At 37.3% G+C, this 18,174-nt stretch overlaps 1 protein-coding gene across 2 annotated transcripts in view; it reads left to right on the forward strand.

Moving 5' to 3' along the window:
• Positions 1-18,174, forward strand: part of MYO9A (myosin IXA) — a 247,613-nt gene that overhangs the window by 147,007 nt on the left and 82,432 nt on the right. For both annotated transcript variants that reach the window (XM_012640651.1, XM_012640652.1), the window contains exon 19: positions 15,454-15,576. In XM_012640651.1, the coding sequence (XP_012496105.1) occupies positions 15,454-15,576 (123 nt within the window). The remainder of the gene's footprint in view (positions 1-15,453; positions 15,577-18,174) is intronic.

The following is an 18,174-nucleotide window of genomic DNA, read 5'->3' on the forward strand; positions in this document are numbered from 1 at the left end:
ATAGACACAAAGATTTGAGTCTCTGGCCAGACTGATTGTTGTGGTCCTTCTCCTACATGAAGCCAGTTTGAGGACGGTGAGAGGCTGTTGTGTTATCTAATATGCAGAAAGCAACAGAGAGTCAAGGAAAATGAAGAAACAGGGAAATATGTTTCAAAAAGAGAAACAAGATAAATGTCCAGAAACTGGCCCTATTGAAATGGAGATAAGTGATTTGCCCCACAAGGTATTAAAAATAATGGCTAGAAAGATGTTCACTGAGGTCAGGAGAACAATGTGTGAACAAACTGAATATTTTAACAGAGATAGTATAAAAACTAAAATCATAGAGCTGAAGAGTACAATAACTGAACTGAAAACTCTAGTAGAGTGTTTAAACAGCAGACTAGATCAAGCAGAATAAAGATCCAGGAAGGACTTGAAGACAGGTCATTGGAAATCATCCAATCAGAGGAGCAAAATCAAAAAAAGAACAAAAAAGAGTGAAGATGGCTTAAGGGGCTTATGGAATACCATCAGGTGGGACAATGTATGCATTATCGTCATACCAAAAGAAGAGAGAGAAAAGGTAGAGAAAATAATTTCAAAGAAACAGTGGCAGAAGACTTTCCAAGCCTGGGGAAGAAAATAGAAATCCAGATCTAGGAAGCCCAAAGAAGACCAAATAGTATAAATCCGAAGAGACCTACACCTAGGCACATTATAATCAAATTGTCAAAAGTTAAAGATAGGAGGACGCTTGTCATAGCAAATGGAGGAGAACTCAACAGAGCTAAGCAGCTTCGCCCAGAGGAGGTTTTCTCTACTGGTAAGGTCCCCTCCTGCAAATCCAGACTCTCCCATGACATCCTAAAGAATAAGTAAATAAAATAAATGAATGTATAAGTACATAAATAGAGATTTAAATAGAGCACTACCAAATGAATGATGAAAAGAAATAAAGGAATGCTAATAAAAATAAAAGAAAGACTTAAATTGCCCAAAATGTCCAAAAGAGATGCCCAATATAGAAAAGTGAGACCCACAAATTCTGCACTCACAGTGCCTTCAGTTTTCCCACAAATGTTTTTGGAGCTGCTACTCTGTGCCCTGCTACGTGCTAGGTGCTGGGGAAGAACCCCAGCGAACCATGGGGACAAGACCCCAGGGACAAGAGCCCTACTGTCACGGAGCTTTCAATGGAGGTATAGGAGGGACTTAATTTCAGTTGATGAAAAGTGCAATGAGGGGAAAAAAGTTAAATAATTTTTTTAAAAGTGGCAAGGGAAAAGCAACTGGTTATGTACAAGTGACCCCTCCCGCCCCCCAATAAGAAGATCACTGGATTTTTCCACAGAAACATTATAGGCCGGAAGGTAGTGGGATGAGATATTCAAAATCCTGAAAGAAAAAACTTGCCAGCCATAAGTACTGTGCCCAGCAATCTTGAATTTCAAAAATGAAGGGGAGATAACTTTCTCAGACAAACAAAATCTGAGGGAATCTAGCACGAATAGACCTACCTTACAAGAAATGCTAAAGAGAATTCTTCAAACTGAAGGAAAAGAATGCTAATTAGTAAGGGAATTTTATATAATAGCAATAAATGCCTACATAGAAAAGAAAGATCTCAAATAACCAACCTAACGTTATACCTTACAAACTAGAGCAAGAACAAAATAAGCCCAAAGTTGGTAGAAGGGAGGAAATAACAAAGATCTGTTCAGAAAGAGGTAGAGACTAGAAAAATAATCGAAAAGATCAGTGAAACTAAGAGTTCATTTTTTGATATGATAAACAAAATTGACAAACCCTTACCTAGACTAAGAAACAAAAGGAGAGAAGACTCAAGTAAATAAAATCAGAAATGAAAGAGTAGATATCACAATTGATACCACAGAAGTAAAAATCATTAGAGACTACTGTGTGAAAAATTATACACCAACAAATTGGATAACCTAGAAGTAATGTTTAAGTTCCTAGAAACATAATCTGTGAAGACTGAATTATGAAGAAACTGAAAATCTGAACCAATCAATAATGAGTAAGGAGATTGAGTCAATAATAAAACAGCATGGAATTGGCATAATAAAACAGACACATTGGCCATAGGAACAGGATTAAGAGCCCAGAAATAAACCCACACATTTGTTGTCAGATGACTTTGAACAAAGGTGCCAAGTATACACAATGGTTAAAGGACAGTCTTTTCAATAAATGGTATTGGGAAAACTGGATATCCACATGTAGAAGAATGAAATTGGAATCTTATCTAACCTCATATAAGAAAATCTGCTCAAAGTGGATAAAAGAGTTAAATGTAAAATCTGAATCTGTAAATATAATAGTTGACCCTTGAACAACACAAGTTTGAACTGTGGGAGTCCACTTATATATGTATTTTTTTCAATAAATCATTCAGCCTTCCATATCAGAAGGTTCTACATTCACAACAAATCATGGATCGAAAATATAGTATTTGCAGGATGCCAAGCCTGTGTGTACTGAGAGCTGACTTGTATCCATGGGTTCTGTAGGGCTAACTGTGGGACTTGAGTATGCGTGGATTTTGATATCTGTGGGAAGTCCTGGAACCAGTCCCCTGTGGATACCCAGGGCCCACTGTAGCAGAAAACGTAGGGGGGAAACTCTATAACATTGCTCTGTACATTGATTTCTTGAATATGACCCAAAAAACACAGGCAGCAGAAGCCATGATAGACAAGAAATTGCATCAAACTCAAAAGCTTCTGTACAGCAAAGGAAATACTCAAGAGTGAATATACGACGCAGAAAATGGAAGAAAATATTTGCAAACTATGCATCTGACGAGGTTAATGTCCAGAATATATAAGGAGCTCAGATAACTTAAAACCAAAAAAAGCAAACAATCCAATTAAAAACAGGCAAAGGACTGGAATAGATACTTTTTATTTATTTATTTATCTTAATTCAGGATATTGTGGGGGTACAAACATTTTGGTTACGTGAAATGCGTGTGCCTTCCCCACGCCAGGGCTACAAGCGTGTCCTTCCCCCATACAGTGTGCCCTATTTCCATTAGCTGTGCGTTTACCCCACCCCCACCCCCGCTACCTGACTGGCACCCAATGAATATTAACTACCATGTGAGCACCTTAGTGTTGATCAGTTAGTCCCAATTTGATGGCAGGTACATGTGGTGCTTGTTTTTCAATTCTTGTGATACCTCACTTCGAAGGATGGGCTCAATCTCTATCCAGGATAATATAAGAGGTACTAGATCACCATTGTTTTTTGTAGTTGAGTAGCATTCCATGGTATACATATACTATATTTTATTAATCCACTCATGTATTGATGGGCATTTGGGTTGTTTCCACATCTTTGCAATTGTAAATTGCTATAAACATTCAAATGCAGATGTCTTTATTATAGAATGTCTTTTTTTCCTTTGGATAGATACCTGGTAGTGGGATTGCTAGATCAAATGGTATTTCTATTTTTAGCTCTTTGAGGTATCTCCAAATTAATTTCCACAAGGGTTCTACTAATTTGGAGACCTACCAGCAGTGTAAGAGTGTCCTATTCTCTCCACATCCATGCCAGCATTTGTTATTTTGGGACTTTTTGATAGAGGACATTGTCACTAGAGTTAGGTGATATGTCATTGTAGTTTTGATTTGCATTTCCCTAATGATTAGAGATGTTGAGCACTTTTTTATGTTTGCTGGCCATTAGTCTGTCTTCTTTTGAAACGTTTCTGTTCATGTCCTTTGCCCATTTATTGATAGCGTTGTTTGATTTTTTCTTGTTGATTTTCTTAAGTTCTATATAGATTCTTGTTATCAGCCCTTTATCAGATATGTAGAAAGCAAATGTTTTCTCCCATTCTGTGGGTTGTCTATTAGCTCTACTGATAGTTTTCCTTGGCTGCACAGAAGCTTTTTAATTTGATCAGGTCCCATTTGTTTATTTTTGTTGCTGCTGTGATTGCTTTGCGAGTCTTCTTTATAAATTTTTTACCTAGGCCAATGTCTTAAAGAGTCTTCCCAACATTTTCTTCCAGAATTCTTAAGGTTTCGCGCCTTAGGTATAAGTCTGTTATCCATCATGAGTTGATTTTTGTGAGAGGTGAGAGATGGGGGTCCAATTTCAATCTTCTGCATGTGGATATCCAGTTTTCCCAGCACCACTTATTGAATAGAGATTCTTTTTGCCAATGTATACTTCTGTCTGCTAGGGTTGGCCCACTCAGCAGCCCTGCCCCTGACAATGCAGTTCCCAAGATCGGCAGATTTGCTCCCTCACCCCTGGGCCTGAAGATGGATCCTCATGATGACCTCGCTCCTGGCAATGCAGTCCTTGCAACCAGTGGAGTTGCCCCTTAACTTCAGGGTCTGGGGACTGGCCTGTCTGGCATCCCTATTCCTGGTGATGCTGCCACTGCAACCAGCTGAACCCATTGGATTTTGTGTGTGACTTCAAGAGCCTGAGGAATGGTGTGCTTCCCGTTATCCTGTCCTTACAACCTATGGAACCATCATGTTATGTACACCCACCCCTCAGGGCCTGAGGACTGACCCATGTAGTGACTTCACCCCCAGCGACACTGCCTTCGCATCTCGAACAGCTGTGCTTTGCACACATACCCTTGGTATAATGATTGGCCTGCATGACAGCTTCGCTCTTGCCCATACTGCCTGTGTGAACAGCGGAAGAATCACTGTGGGTTCCCCCCCCACAAGAGATGGGGTCTTTCTATGTTTCCCTGGCTGGACTTGAACTCCTGGGCTCAAGTAATCCTCCTACCACAGCCTTCCAAGTACCTTGAACTACAGGAGCATACCACCGCACCTGACTTAGAACTGCCACGCTTCATGTGCCACTCCCCAAGACCAGAGGATCAGCCTGCTTGGTGGCACCAAGATAGTACTGGAAAAATACAGCAAAGCTGTGACACCGACTCCATAAACACATGCAGCCGAGGCTACTGAGGCATTTCCAGACACTGCTGTTTTGTTTTTTTTTTTTTCTTTCTTTTTTTTTGAGACAGAGTCTCACTCTGTTGCCCTGGCTAGAGTGAGTGCCATGGCATTAGCCTAGCTCACAGCAACCTCAAACTCCTGGGCTCAAGCGATCCTACTGCCTCAGCCTCCCGAGTAGCTGGGACTACAGGCATGTGCCACCATGCCCGGCTAATTTTTTCTATATATTTTTAGTTGTTCAGATAATTTCTTTCTATTTTTTTTTTTTTAGTAGAGACGGGGTCTTGCTCTTGCTCAGGCTGGTCTCGAACTCCTGAGCTCAAACAATCCGCCCACCTTGGCCTCCCAGAGTGCTAGGATTATAGGCGTGAGCCACCGCGCCCGGCCTGCTGTTGTTAATTACAGCTAAAGAAATTACCCAGAGACTCCACTAGAGTAACCATCCAGAACCAAAGCCAAAGCACCCTACCCAATTAATACCCAAGGGCCCATCTACAACAGAAAGGCTTTCTGCAAAAGCTTCTCCATAATTGGAAGAAGCAGCTGTCCCACTAGATGCATGGATATCAATGTAAGGACAGAAGAAATAGAAAAAAGGAAGGAAACATGACATCTTCTAAGGTATATAACTAATTTTCCAATAACAGACCCCAAAGAAAGGAAAGTTTATGAAATGCCTGAAAAAGAATTTAAAATAATGGTTTTAAGGAAACTCAGTGAGATACAAGAGAATACAAATAGATAATTTAACAAAATCAAGAGAATAATTCATCATCTGAATGAAAAATTTATCAAAAAGAATGAAGAATGACTACAGGACTTATGGAACACCATTGAGCAGACAACTGTTCACATTATGAGAGTCACAGAGAGAGAAAAGACTGGATTAGGCATAGAAGAGCTGTTTAATGAAGCAACAGCTGCATGCTTTTCAAGTCTTGGAAGAGATATGGATATCCAGATCATGTAATCTCAAAGGTCCCCAAATAAATTCAACTGAAAAAGATCCTCTCTGAGGCACATTATAGTCAAATTATCAGAAGTCAAGGATGGAGAGTTTTAAAAGTAGCAAGAGAAGTTTCAAGTTACATATAAGGGAATCTTTATTAGATAATCAGTAGATTTCTTAGCAGAAACCTTGGAGGCCAGGAGAGAATGGGGTGATATATTCAAGGTGCTGAAAGGAAAAAAAAAAACAACAAAAAACTGACAGCCAAGAACACTATACCCAACAAAGCTATCCTGAAATGAAAAAGAAGCAAAGTCTTTCTTAGACAAGCAAAAGCTGAGGGAATTCATTACCAATAGATCAGCTTGACAAGAGATGCTTAAGGGAGTGTTTACTGGAAGCAAAAGTACAATCACTGGCCAGGCACAGTGGCTCATGCCTGTAATTCTAGCACTCTGGGAGGCAAAGGTAGGAAGATTGCTTGAGGTCAGGAGTTCGAGATCAGCCTGAGCAAAAGTGAGACCCCGTCTCCACAAAAAATAGAAAAATTAGCCAGGCATGGTGGTGCGTGCTTGTAATCCTAGCTACTGGGGAAGCTAAGGCAGGAGGATCACTTGAGTCCAGGAGTTTTGAGGTTGTAGCGAGCTATGATGAGGCCACTGTACTCTAGTCTGGGCCACAAAGCCAGATCCTATCTCAAAAAAACAAAAACAAAAAAAAGTGTGGTAACTACCATCATAAAAGCTCATTGGTGGAAGTAAATTCAAAATCAAACTCAGAACTCATAGAGGTAATTTCACTTTCAAACTCAGGATACATCATTAATATAATGGTGGCATATAATCTTTAACATCTCTAGTATGACTGTTAATACTCAAATGGTTAATGATAACTTTAGTTTCAATAAGATGTTAAGGAGCACATGACATAAAAAGTTGTAAATTAAGGCAACAAGATTATAAATGGGGTTGGGTGGGAGTCCAGGATATCTGTATATGACCAAAGTTAAGTTGTTACTAGCTTAAAATAGTCTATAATAAATAGAAGATTTTATTTTTGCTTATTTATTTTTTTGTAGAGACCCTGTCTCCCAGGCTGGAGTGCAATGGTGTGATTGCAGCCTCAAATTCCTGGGCTCAAATGATCCTCTCACCTCAGCCTCCCAAGTAGCTGGGACTATAGGCGTGGACCACCATGCCTATGAGGTATGTTGCTCAGGCTAGTCTCAAACTCCTGGATTCAAAATGATCATCCTGCCTCAGACTCCCAAAGTTGTGGGATTACCAGGTATGAGCCACGGTGCCTGGCCTAAATATAAGATTTTTAATGTAAGCCCCATTGTAACCAGAAAGAACAAAATGAGAGCAGATACATAAATGAGAAAGAGAAAGGAATCAAAGCTTATCAATGCAGAAAACCACCAAACCACTAAGATAAATATAAGAGAAGAAGAAAGTTACCAAAAGATACAATGAAAGCAGAAACAATTAACAAAATGTCAGGAGTGAGTCCTCACCTATTAATAGTGACCTTGAATGTAAATGGATTAAATTCCCCAAATAAAAGATACAGACTTGATTGGATGAATAAATCAATAAGACCCAACTATATACTGCCTTTGAGAAACTCTCTTTACCTCTGTCTTTACTGAAGACTGAAAGTGAAGGAATGGAAAATGATATTCTATGCAAATGGAAACCAAAGAGAGCAAGAGTATTTATATTATAGTTAGGGTGGATAAAATAGACTTCAAGTCAACAACTAAAAAAAAGACAGGAAGGCCATAATATAATGCTAAAGGGACCAATTCAATAAGAAGGTATAACAATTGGAAATATGTATGTACCTGACACTGGAGCAGCCCAATATGTAAAGCAAATATTATTAGATCTAAAGGGAGTTATAGATAGCAATACAATAATTGTAGGGGATATCAGCACCCTACTTTCAGCAGTGGATAGAACATCCAGAGAGAAAATCAACAAAGAAACATATGCCTGGGTACAGTGGCTCATGCTTGTAATCCCAGCACTTTGGGAAATGAACCCGGAGGATCTTTTGAGGCCAGAAGTTGGAGACCAGCCTGGGCAGCATAGTAAGAACCCCATCTCTACAAAAACATAAGAAAAACTAGCAAAATGTGGTGGCGCACACTTGTAGTCCCAGCTACCAGGGAGGCTGAGGCAGAAGGATCACTTCAGCCTAAGAGTTTGAAGTTATGGTGAGTTCTGATCTCGCCACTGCACTTCAGCCTAGGCTACAGAGTGAGACACTGTGAGAGGGAGGGAGGCAGGGAAGGAAGAAGGAAGGAAGGAAGGAGATCAGAATTAAACTTCATTCTAGATCAAATGAACCTAACAGACATTTATGGAACATTACACTAAATAATTGCAGAATACACATTTTTTTCCTCAGCATATAGAACTTTCTCCATGATAGATCATGTGTTAGGCCACAAAACAAGTCTCAACAAATTATTAATAAAAAAGATTGAAATGTCAAGTATCTTTTGTAAACTACAGTGAAATAAAACAAGAAGTTAATAACAACAGGTGCTTTGGAGACTGTAAAAATACATGGAAATTAAACAATATAATCCTGATCTATGAATGGCTCAAAGAAGATATTAAAAAGGAAATTAAGTAATTTAAACAAATGAGACTGCAAATACAACATATGAAAACCTGCGAGATACAGCAAAAGCAATTATAAGAGAGTTGTTTATAGTAATAAATATGTACATCGGCTGGGCACGGTGGTTCATGCCTGTAATCCTAGCACTCTGGGAGGCTGAGGCAGGAGGATTGCTTGAGGTCAGGAGTTCAAGACCAGCCTGAGCAAAACTGAGACCCCATTTCTACAAAAATATAGAAGAATTGCTGGGTGCGTTGGTGCGTGCCTATAGTACCAGCTACTCGGGAGGCTGAGACAGGGGATCACTTGAGCCCAGGAGTTTGAAGTTGCCGTGAGCTACGATGACACCACTACACTTTACCTGGGATGACAGAGAAGACTCTGTCTCAAAAAAAAAAAAAAGTGTACATCAAAAAATTAGAAAGATCTCAAATAAAGCAGCTAACATTACTCCTCAAGAAACTAGGAAAACAAGAAAAACCTAAACTAAAAATTAGTAGAAGAAAAGAAATGATAAAGATCATAGCAGAAATAAATGAACTAGAGACTTAAAAATACAAAAGTATAATGAAATGAAGAGTTGATTTTTTTAAAAGGTAAAATTGATGAACTTTTAGGTAAACTACATTTTAAGAGTCTTTATGCTTTACCAACTGACATAGCCGGGCAACAGGGTAGACTAAATTTTTTAAAAAAGAGGATTCAAATAAATATTAGAAAATCAGAGATGAAAAGGGAAATTTTAATGGATACCATGAAAATATAAGGGACGATAAGAGCCACTTAGTAAGCCAACAATTTGGAAAACCTAGACGAAATGGATAAATTCCTGTATGCATACAACCTACCAAAGAAGAATCCAAGAATGACTTGCATCAATAGTAAAAAGTCTCCCATCACAGAAAAGTTCAAGACATGATGACTTCACTGCTGAATTCTACCAAACATTTAAAGAAGAATGAATATCAATCCTTTTCAAACTATTAATATTTCAATTAATTGAAGAGAAGGGGATTCTAAACCCATTTTACAAGGCTTTAATAGGAAAATTGACAAAGATACAACAACAGCAGCAGAAAAACTACAGGCTGATATCCCTGATCAACACAGATGCAAAAGTCCTCAACAAAATACTAGGAACCAAATTCAATTGCACATTTAAAAAAATTTTTATGTAAGTAGATTTAGGGGGTACAAATGTTTTTTGTTACATGGATAAATTGTATAATGCTGAAGTCAGGGCTCTTAGCCTACCTGTCACTAGAGTAGTGTGCATTGCACCCAATAGGTAACTTTATCCCTTACTCTCCTACACACTCTCCCCTTCTTGGTTTCCAATGTCCGTGGCACCATATTATGACTTATATACCCATTGTTTAGCTCCCATTTACAAGTGACAACATGCCAATAGCATATTTTCATAAAGGTTATTATTATGACTAAGTGAGATATATCCCAGGGATGTAGGATGTTTAACATATGCAAATCAGCAAATGTGATACATCACATTTATAGACTTAAGGAAAACTTATCATTTCTATAGACACAGATAAAGCATTTTATAGAATTTGGTGTCCATGATAAAAATTCTCAAAAAATTAGGTACAGAATGAATGTTACCTCAGCATAATAAAGCCCATATATGATAGATCCACAGCTGATATTTAATATTACACTGAACAGGAAAAATGGAAAGCTTTTCCTCTGTTATCTGCAATAAGACAAGGATGTCCACTCTTATTCAACATAATATCAATAGAAGTCCTAGCCAGAGCAATTAAGCTAGGAAAAGAAATCAAGGGCATCCAAATTGGAAAGGAGGAAGTCACTAAATTAATTATCTAATGTAAGTACATTAAATGATTGTAAGTTTTATAGTGCTTGATATTTATCCAGATTTGCTTCCCTGGACCTAACAACTGCCTATTAATGAATGCTCCTTAAAATGAAACAAAATGTCATATTTTGTTTTTAAATAAAAATGTTCTTAGTCATAACAAAAAAAAGTCAAACCCATAGCAGTAGGTGGTGGAGTCATGGTTTCCAAAGACTGGGGATGTGGAAGTGGATGGAGAAAGAGGTAATATTGGTCAAGGGTAAAAGTTTCGGTTAGACAGGAAGAAGAAGTTTTAGTGATCTATTGCACCACATAGTGAGTATTGTTAATGATGTGTTACAGATTATAAAATTGCTAAAAGAGTAGATTTTAAATGATCTCACTACAAAGAAATGATAAATATGTGAGATGGTGGGTGTGCTATTTATCCTGATTTAATCATTACTCAATGCATAAATCATAACATCCCATTGTATCCCATAAATATATACAGTTATTATTTGTCATTTTATAAAAGATTAAAAACAACAAAAAACATATAGTGACCTAATGAATATTGATTAGAGATTGCTAGGAAGCAGCATGTTTAGGGAAGAGGAAGGAATTTCATAGGGGCACAAGGAATAAGGAAAACATTAGCGGTGACGGGATATGTTCATTATCTTGGTTGTGGTAATGGCTTCATAGCTGCATATAAATGTCAAAAGTTATACTGTATAGATTGAATATATGCAGTTTGTGTCAGTCAGGCTATTGGAACAAAGATCATTGAGGGAAAGCAATTTAAACTTATACTAAGTCTTTAAGTTTTTTACCTCATTGAATCTATATCTTTTAAGCTTATTATTACTGCCTTTATTTCATTTTAACTTTTTATTTAAAATATTTTCTGTTTACACAGTCTATGCTAGGTAAAATATATTCCTATTCTGAAGGATTTTTTGAGTATGTCATGGAAGATGAAACATCTTCAACTCACTAATTTAGTCCTGGACTAAGTTCTGTTTAAGAAGTAGGGATGACTTAGGTAGGGATGAAGTGCTGGAAAAGGAGCTGGCAGAAAGGCTGACATCTAGGCTGAACTTTGCAGGATAAGTCAGAATTCTCCAGGATCCTTGTCATTACTAGGAGCCTTTCCATCAAAACCCTTGGCATGAGCACAGTCAGCATTTAGTTTGTACATACTCTTTGAGGTGAAACGTAGCTGTTGCCTAACAGGTTACCCAGTTTACTGCAGGGAGGCATCCACTTGAAATGAGACTGTACTTCTCCTTCTCTTTCTTAGAATTTATCCCCTAATATAACTTGAAACTGTCACTTCTATTAAATCTGCTTTTCTAACATGACCTATTTTTTAAATTACATTCTTTTAGTGACATTTGCATTGCCTTGTACATTTCTACTTTGATAACTTTCTTGTCTCTCAATATTCATGCCCAAAGTGATTTTAGTGTGTGGCTCCCCTAGTAAATTTTTATAATCACTTAGGCTCAAGTCTTGGAGTTAATTTTATTACCATTTTAATCTTCCTTAACAACATGAGAAATGCCTTAGTTTGTTCAGGATGCTTCAACAAAATATTTTAGACTGATCAATTTATAAACAACAGAAATTTATTGCTCACAGTGCTGGAAACTCACAAGTCCAAAATTAAGTTCCCAGTAGATTTGAGGTCTAGTGATGGTGCATTCCTCATAAATGATACTTTCTGTGTGTCCCGACATGGTGGAAGGGGCAAACAGGCTCCCTTGGGCCTCTTTTAATAAGGGCATGAATCCCATTCATGACCTAACCGGCTCCCAAAGACCCCCCACATCTTAATACTATCACATTGGGGATTAGGTTTCGACCTATGAATTTTGGGGGACACAAATATTTAGACTATAGTAAGAAATCTTATTAATCTTTGTGTCTACAGCACCTTATACAGCAAGCAGTAAATAATTGTTGAAAAAAGAATGAATGGATTAAGCTTAATAAATTAAACAATGATGGTGGGATTTAAGAAGGAAATAAAGTAGACAATGAACAGAAGCCCTTAGAAAGGGATTAACTCTATATCCCTTTTCCTCTAGATCTGTGCTCCTACTTTATCTTTTTAATAAACTTTAGTAACCGTCAGATTATCTTTTCTGGTTGTTTTTGTTGGGTTTGTTTGTTTGTTGTTGTTTTTTTTTTTGAGACAGAGACTCTCTCTGTTGCCCAGACTTAGAGTATAGTGACATCATCATAGCTCACTGCAACCTCAAACTCCTGGGCTCAAGTCATCCTCTTGCCTCAGCCTGCAGGGTAGCTGGGACTACAGTTGTGCGCCACCACGCCTGGCTAATGTTTTTTACTTTTTGTAGAGAGAGGGTCTTGCTTTCCTACTCTGGCTAATCTCCAACTCCTGGGCCTTTCAAAGTGCTAGGCTTATAGGTGTGAGCCACTGTGTCTGACCTTTTTTTTTTTACGAGTGCAGTGGTGCAATAATAGCTCACTGTAGCCTCAAACTCTTGGGCTCAAGTGATCCTCCCACCCCATCCTCCTCGGTAGCTATCATTTATTTTTTAATGTTCTAGTAGCCTGTAGTTGAATATAATTTATCCCTAGCAGAGCCTGTTCTTAAGTAATGTCTTTGTGAATATTATTTGATTGACCAAGTTATGGTGAGTTTTATGGGCAGAAGTCTAATCTCTAGTTGCTAAGGAAGGCATTGCTCAAAATTCATTAGGTTGGTCACCATTTATTAATTCATTCAAACTGGTATTTATTGAATTACCGACTGTGGACCAGACACTATTTTAGAAATTGGGTTCTAGGGATGAAAAGTACAGTCAGAGTCCTTGGTCTTATAGAGACTTATAGACAGTATACAAATTACCAAGTAAATGAAAAGGTAATTTAGATAATACTATGTTCAATAAGGAAAATGAAGTGACGTATGATGGACATAGAAGTGGGCTATTTTTTCAGTAAAGCACTTTCTGAGAAAGTTATATTTAAGCTTCAAATTGAATGTCAAATAAAATTAAGCCTTGTGAAGATCTGGCTGTAGAGTATTCTAGGCAAATGAAAAAATAGGAAAGACTCTGAGGCAGGAATAAATGTGCATGTTTGTTTGTTTTTTAGCTTTTATAATAAACTCCTTGATGGCAAAGACTTTTTTATAGTTATTTTATATTCCATAGTCCATATTGTACTTTTTCACACAGTGACAAACATAGCCATTAATCTTACCATGGGTTTAGATATGGGTTGTAAAACTCAAACTTTATTTCCAAGGTCTTTTTCTCAGTACTATCCTAAATGGGTGGGGGGAGGGAGCATTTTAGGCTCCAATGCTAATTTGTTTTTACTTAAAGATAACCTATAAATTCTTCTAATTGAATCTTGACCAGTATGAAAAGTTGTTTTTTTTTTTGTTTTTTACTCTTTTTAATTTTTTTAGGTATGGGGTCTCACTATGTTGCCCTGGCTTGTCTCGCACTCCTGGCCCTAAGTAATCCTCCTGCCTTGGCCTCCGAAAGTGCTGGGATTATAGGCATGAGCCACTGCACCCAGCTCTTTTTTAAAGAATTTTTAAATGTTCTTTTTATATACAGATAATAAGCCTTTTGCATTTTTTGCAAATAATTTTTTCTTAATTTGAGTTGTTTAAAAGTGTGTTATCCTCTTTGCCCCTTGAAAATTTTTTAGTTTTTAATGTTTATATTGTCCAAGTTAATATTTTTAGACTTTTAGATTTATCATGTTTTTAATACAGTCTTGTGCTTCTCATACAATAAGACTTTTCCTACTTTGACATCTGTGTAGATATATTCTTTCCATTTATAAACTCACTACCATAAATACAGTGTGCTTTAAAAAACTATAATTGGCTAAAAAAGTTCCCAAATACTTTTTTGCTATCTTTGTTTTGTATACTTCAGTTGATTCATGTCTAACTCTTACCTTCCTAATTAGATTATAGGGTAGCACATCAGGATGAGGGTTAATAGGGACTGTGCTTTGGTGTTTCTATGTGTATATCCCTGGCAAGCTTACTATTAGCCTTGGTATTTAATTTAGTGTCTCTATAAGTCAGGATTCAGATACTTTTAAGTAGAAAGGGACTTAATTCAGAGAGTTAGGTGCTTATAAAATCATTAGGAACCTTAGAGTTTTGAGTATTAAAACAGCATTGCAGGGCCGGGCGCGGTAGCTCACACCTGTAATCCTAGCTCTCTGGGAGGCCGAGGTGGGCGGATTGTTTGAGCTCAGGAGTTCAAAACCAGCCTGAGCAAGAGCGAGACCCCGTCTCTACTAAAATTAGAAAGAAATTAATTGGACAACTAAAAATATAGAAAAAATTAGCCAGGCATGGTGGCGCATGCCTGTAGTCCCAGCTACTCGGGAGGCTGAGGCAGGAGGATCGCTTGAGAGTTTGAGGTTGCTGTGAGCTAGGATGATGCCACGGCACTCCACCCCGGGCAACACAGTGAGACTCTGTCTCAAAAAACAAAAAACAAAAACAAAAACAAAAAAACAGCATTGCAGAACTGACCCCAGCTATAATCAGAAAGCCAGGAAATCAGGGAGCTGTCTGTCAGTGCAGCTGCTGTTTCCAGGCACATACCTCCTCTGGTGTAATCCAGCCATCCTCAAGAAGCTACTGTAACTATTTGCTCCACATGGCTAAGATGCATTCAGTATGATTGTGGTGACAACGTAAATGTTTGGCACTCTGCCTCTGGATACTCACAAGACTAGTGCCTAGATGCTAGGACCATAGCAAACTAAAGTACCTTTACTAAGTGCAGTTTTGCTAGCCAGAGCCTCTGCCTCAGTTATAACTTCCCAGTTTCACAGGTGGGCATTTGATTAAAGAACTTAAATGACAATCAGAACTCTAGAAGTAAGAGAGTTTGGGAAGTGTAGTTTTCTTTTTAGCTTTCCAGCTTCTAGAGGAAGACAGGATAGTGTGGTATTGAATATCAGTCTTCCATATTCATTACAGTCATGTAAGATAAGAAATGGTCATACAGAGAAGAAATGAAAACTGGTAAGAATTTTTTCCTGCTTTTAGATTAATTTATATAAACAATTTATTTTTTCCTTCCTTTCAGCACTTGCTAGAAGTAAATTCTTTAAAACATCTGACAAGATTGACCCTACAAGATCGGATTACCAAGTCTCTTCTTCATTTGCACAAGAAGAAGAAACCTCCCAGCATCAGTGCCCAGTTTCAGGTTATTTGCTATTTTACTTATACCAAATAAGAATCTGTTTCTTTCAGATTGTTCTTGAAAGGTTAAAGTGATATGCAACATACTTGAATGGGATATCCCCCATTTGACTGAAAAGCCATATTTTCCTGTTCATTTTGGAAAAGAGTACCAGAGATGAAAAAAAAAGTCAAGTGCCTCTGTTTTTCATCCATATATTTCTGGATAGTGGCTATCCTAAAGAGTAATTCATTATTTTCGGTGTGAGGAGAAAGGGAACAGAAAATTGATACTATAAATAAAATCTGCCTTTTAACCCTGCTACTGAGATATGGTCACTGTTAGCATAATGATATATATTTTTTTCTACTTAAACCTCATGTCACTGCTATTGATAGTTAAGTAAATGAGATTGTGTTTTTTTCTGTGTGTTTATTTTAGCTTTATATGCAGAGAAATTCAGTTCGTTTTTTGGCTTTTGGGAATAAATATGATAATAAATTAACCAAGTTACTTCCAGAATAACTTTTCCAATCACTTTTATATTTTTCTCTTCCATTCTTTTCAAATCATCTCTCTCTAAAGTTCTGTTCATTTGATATACTTACGGAAATAAGCAAAATATCTGGTGGGTAAGAGTGCTTTGCATAATTTTACTCTATCTCATGCTTGTATTACAGAAGCAGTGTTCACTGTTAAAAATTTTCTTATTCGTGTTAGCTTTATTTGTATATGTTAACACTTTTTCTAGTTCTCTTTTTAAAAACAGAATATTTGAACCTAAATTATCTACTAACTTGTCATTGTATGTGATTTTTTTTTTTCTTTTTTTGGAGATAGAGTAGAGTCTTGCTCTGTTGCCTGGGCTAGAGTGCCATGGCGTCAACCTAGCTCACAGCAACCTCAAACTCCTGGGCTCAAGCAATCTTTCTGCCTCAGCCTCCTGAGTAACTGGGACTACAGGCACACGCCACCATGCCTGGCTAATTTTTTCTATATATTTTTAGTTATCCAGCTAATTTCTTTCTATTTTTAGTAGAGACAGGGTCTCGCTCTTGCTCAGGCTGGTCTCGAACTCCTGACCTCAAACTGTCCTCCTGCCTCGGCCTCCCAGAGTGCTAGGATTATAGGCGTGAGCCGCCGCACCCGGCCAGCCTGTATATAATCTTAATTGATTTATGAGGACGGTCCTTCAAATTGTGGGTTAGAAATGTCATAGTATTTTAGATAATTCTCACCATAGACCTACAGTAAAATTTGAATCTGTGAGGGCTATTTGGTCACATGCTTTCTCTTTTAAAAAGAAAAAAGAGAAAAAGAAAGCAAGATTGAAGAACCAAATAACTCATTATGTGCTAATAAGCTTAAAAGAAAGAGAATTCAATATAACGAAATCTCTGCCATGAATTTAAAATATTCTTAATCAATAATTTTATGGGTTAATGGAATTTGGTTGTGAAGTAAAAAGGATGAGAGATATTTCTCAGGCATGTCTGTGTGTACCTTGGTGCCAACCTCACATTCCAGGGTCTGGTTCTCTGTACTTTGTGGATTAGAAATGCAAAGATGAATGGCTTCTGAGGAAAAAAATCACTTTGAGTGATACACATGGCTATGTAAAACAGTATCAAAGTTTATTAATCTACAATATAAATATGAGTCATAAGGAGACTTGATATAATTGCTTATTAGCATATTTCCCCTGATTAGCAAATCACTGTGGGAAACCAAATTCTAATCAAAAGGTAACTTAGTGAGCTGGGTATCTGAAAAGGGGCCATTAATCTTGTGATTATGAAGTATAAAATCATTAAGCTGTTAAGTGTCCTTTGTTTTGTTACCTTGGATCTTTTATAGGTGCTATACTGAAATCATTTTTTAATCTGAAGAGTATCATATAGCTACTACAATAAAAACTTAGTTATAATCACAGTCCTATCATTTCCCTTAAAATCCCTCCAAATTCAGGAATTTCAGATAGTCTCAATTTATATTCATGCATTATTTTTAATTTTTGCAGAAAAGGCCATCTTTAATATTTCTAGTGGATTGTTAAATTATTATAGAAATAATGTTTTTTATTATTTAGTAAATATAGATGAGCTAAAACAAATAAATCATCTACTGTCCACTGATAATGACCAATGCGTAGTATGTTTTCCAGGCCCCTTACCAAATATATACACATATATCTTATCTAATTCACACATATGCATTATCTAAATTTTTCTCCTTGCATTCTAGGAGATAAATATTATGGAGGAAACTAAATAATAGGTGAGGAAATTGCAAGTGTGAAGATGGATGGTACCCAGGTGTCTTTGACTCTGTGCCCTTCCTTTGAATGTTTGTTTTCATGAAAATGAAATCATTGAACTCAAAAAGGGTTAACTGACATAGGACTCACCTTTCTGCTGTAAACAACCAGAAAACTGGACAAAAGATACAAGTCAAATGCTTTCAGATATTAGACAATAAACACTGCAGGATTGGACTGTGATCTCTGAGAAAAGGGAAGTAAACGAGAAAAGCCCCAGGTTAATGCCTAAAAGTAGTTTGCTACAGTCCAGGAAGAAGGAACTCAAACAAATGCCAGTGGTGTTGCTAATTGAAGAGATAGAG

The sequence above is a fragment of the Propithecus coquereli genome, unplaced genomic scaffold, assembly GCF_000956105.1.
Source record: "Propithecus coquereli isolate 6110/MARCELLA unplaced genomic scaffold, Pcoq_1.0 Scaffold155, whole genome shotgun sequence".
Classification (NCBI taxonomy): domain Eukaryota; kingdom Metazoa; phylum Chordata; class Mammalia; order Primates; family Indriidae; genus Propithecus; species Propithecus coquereli.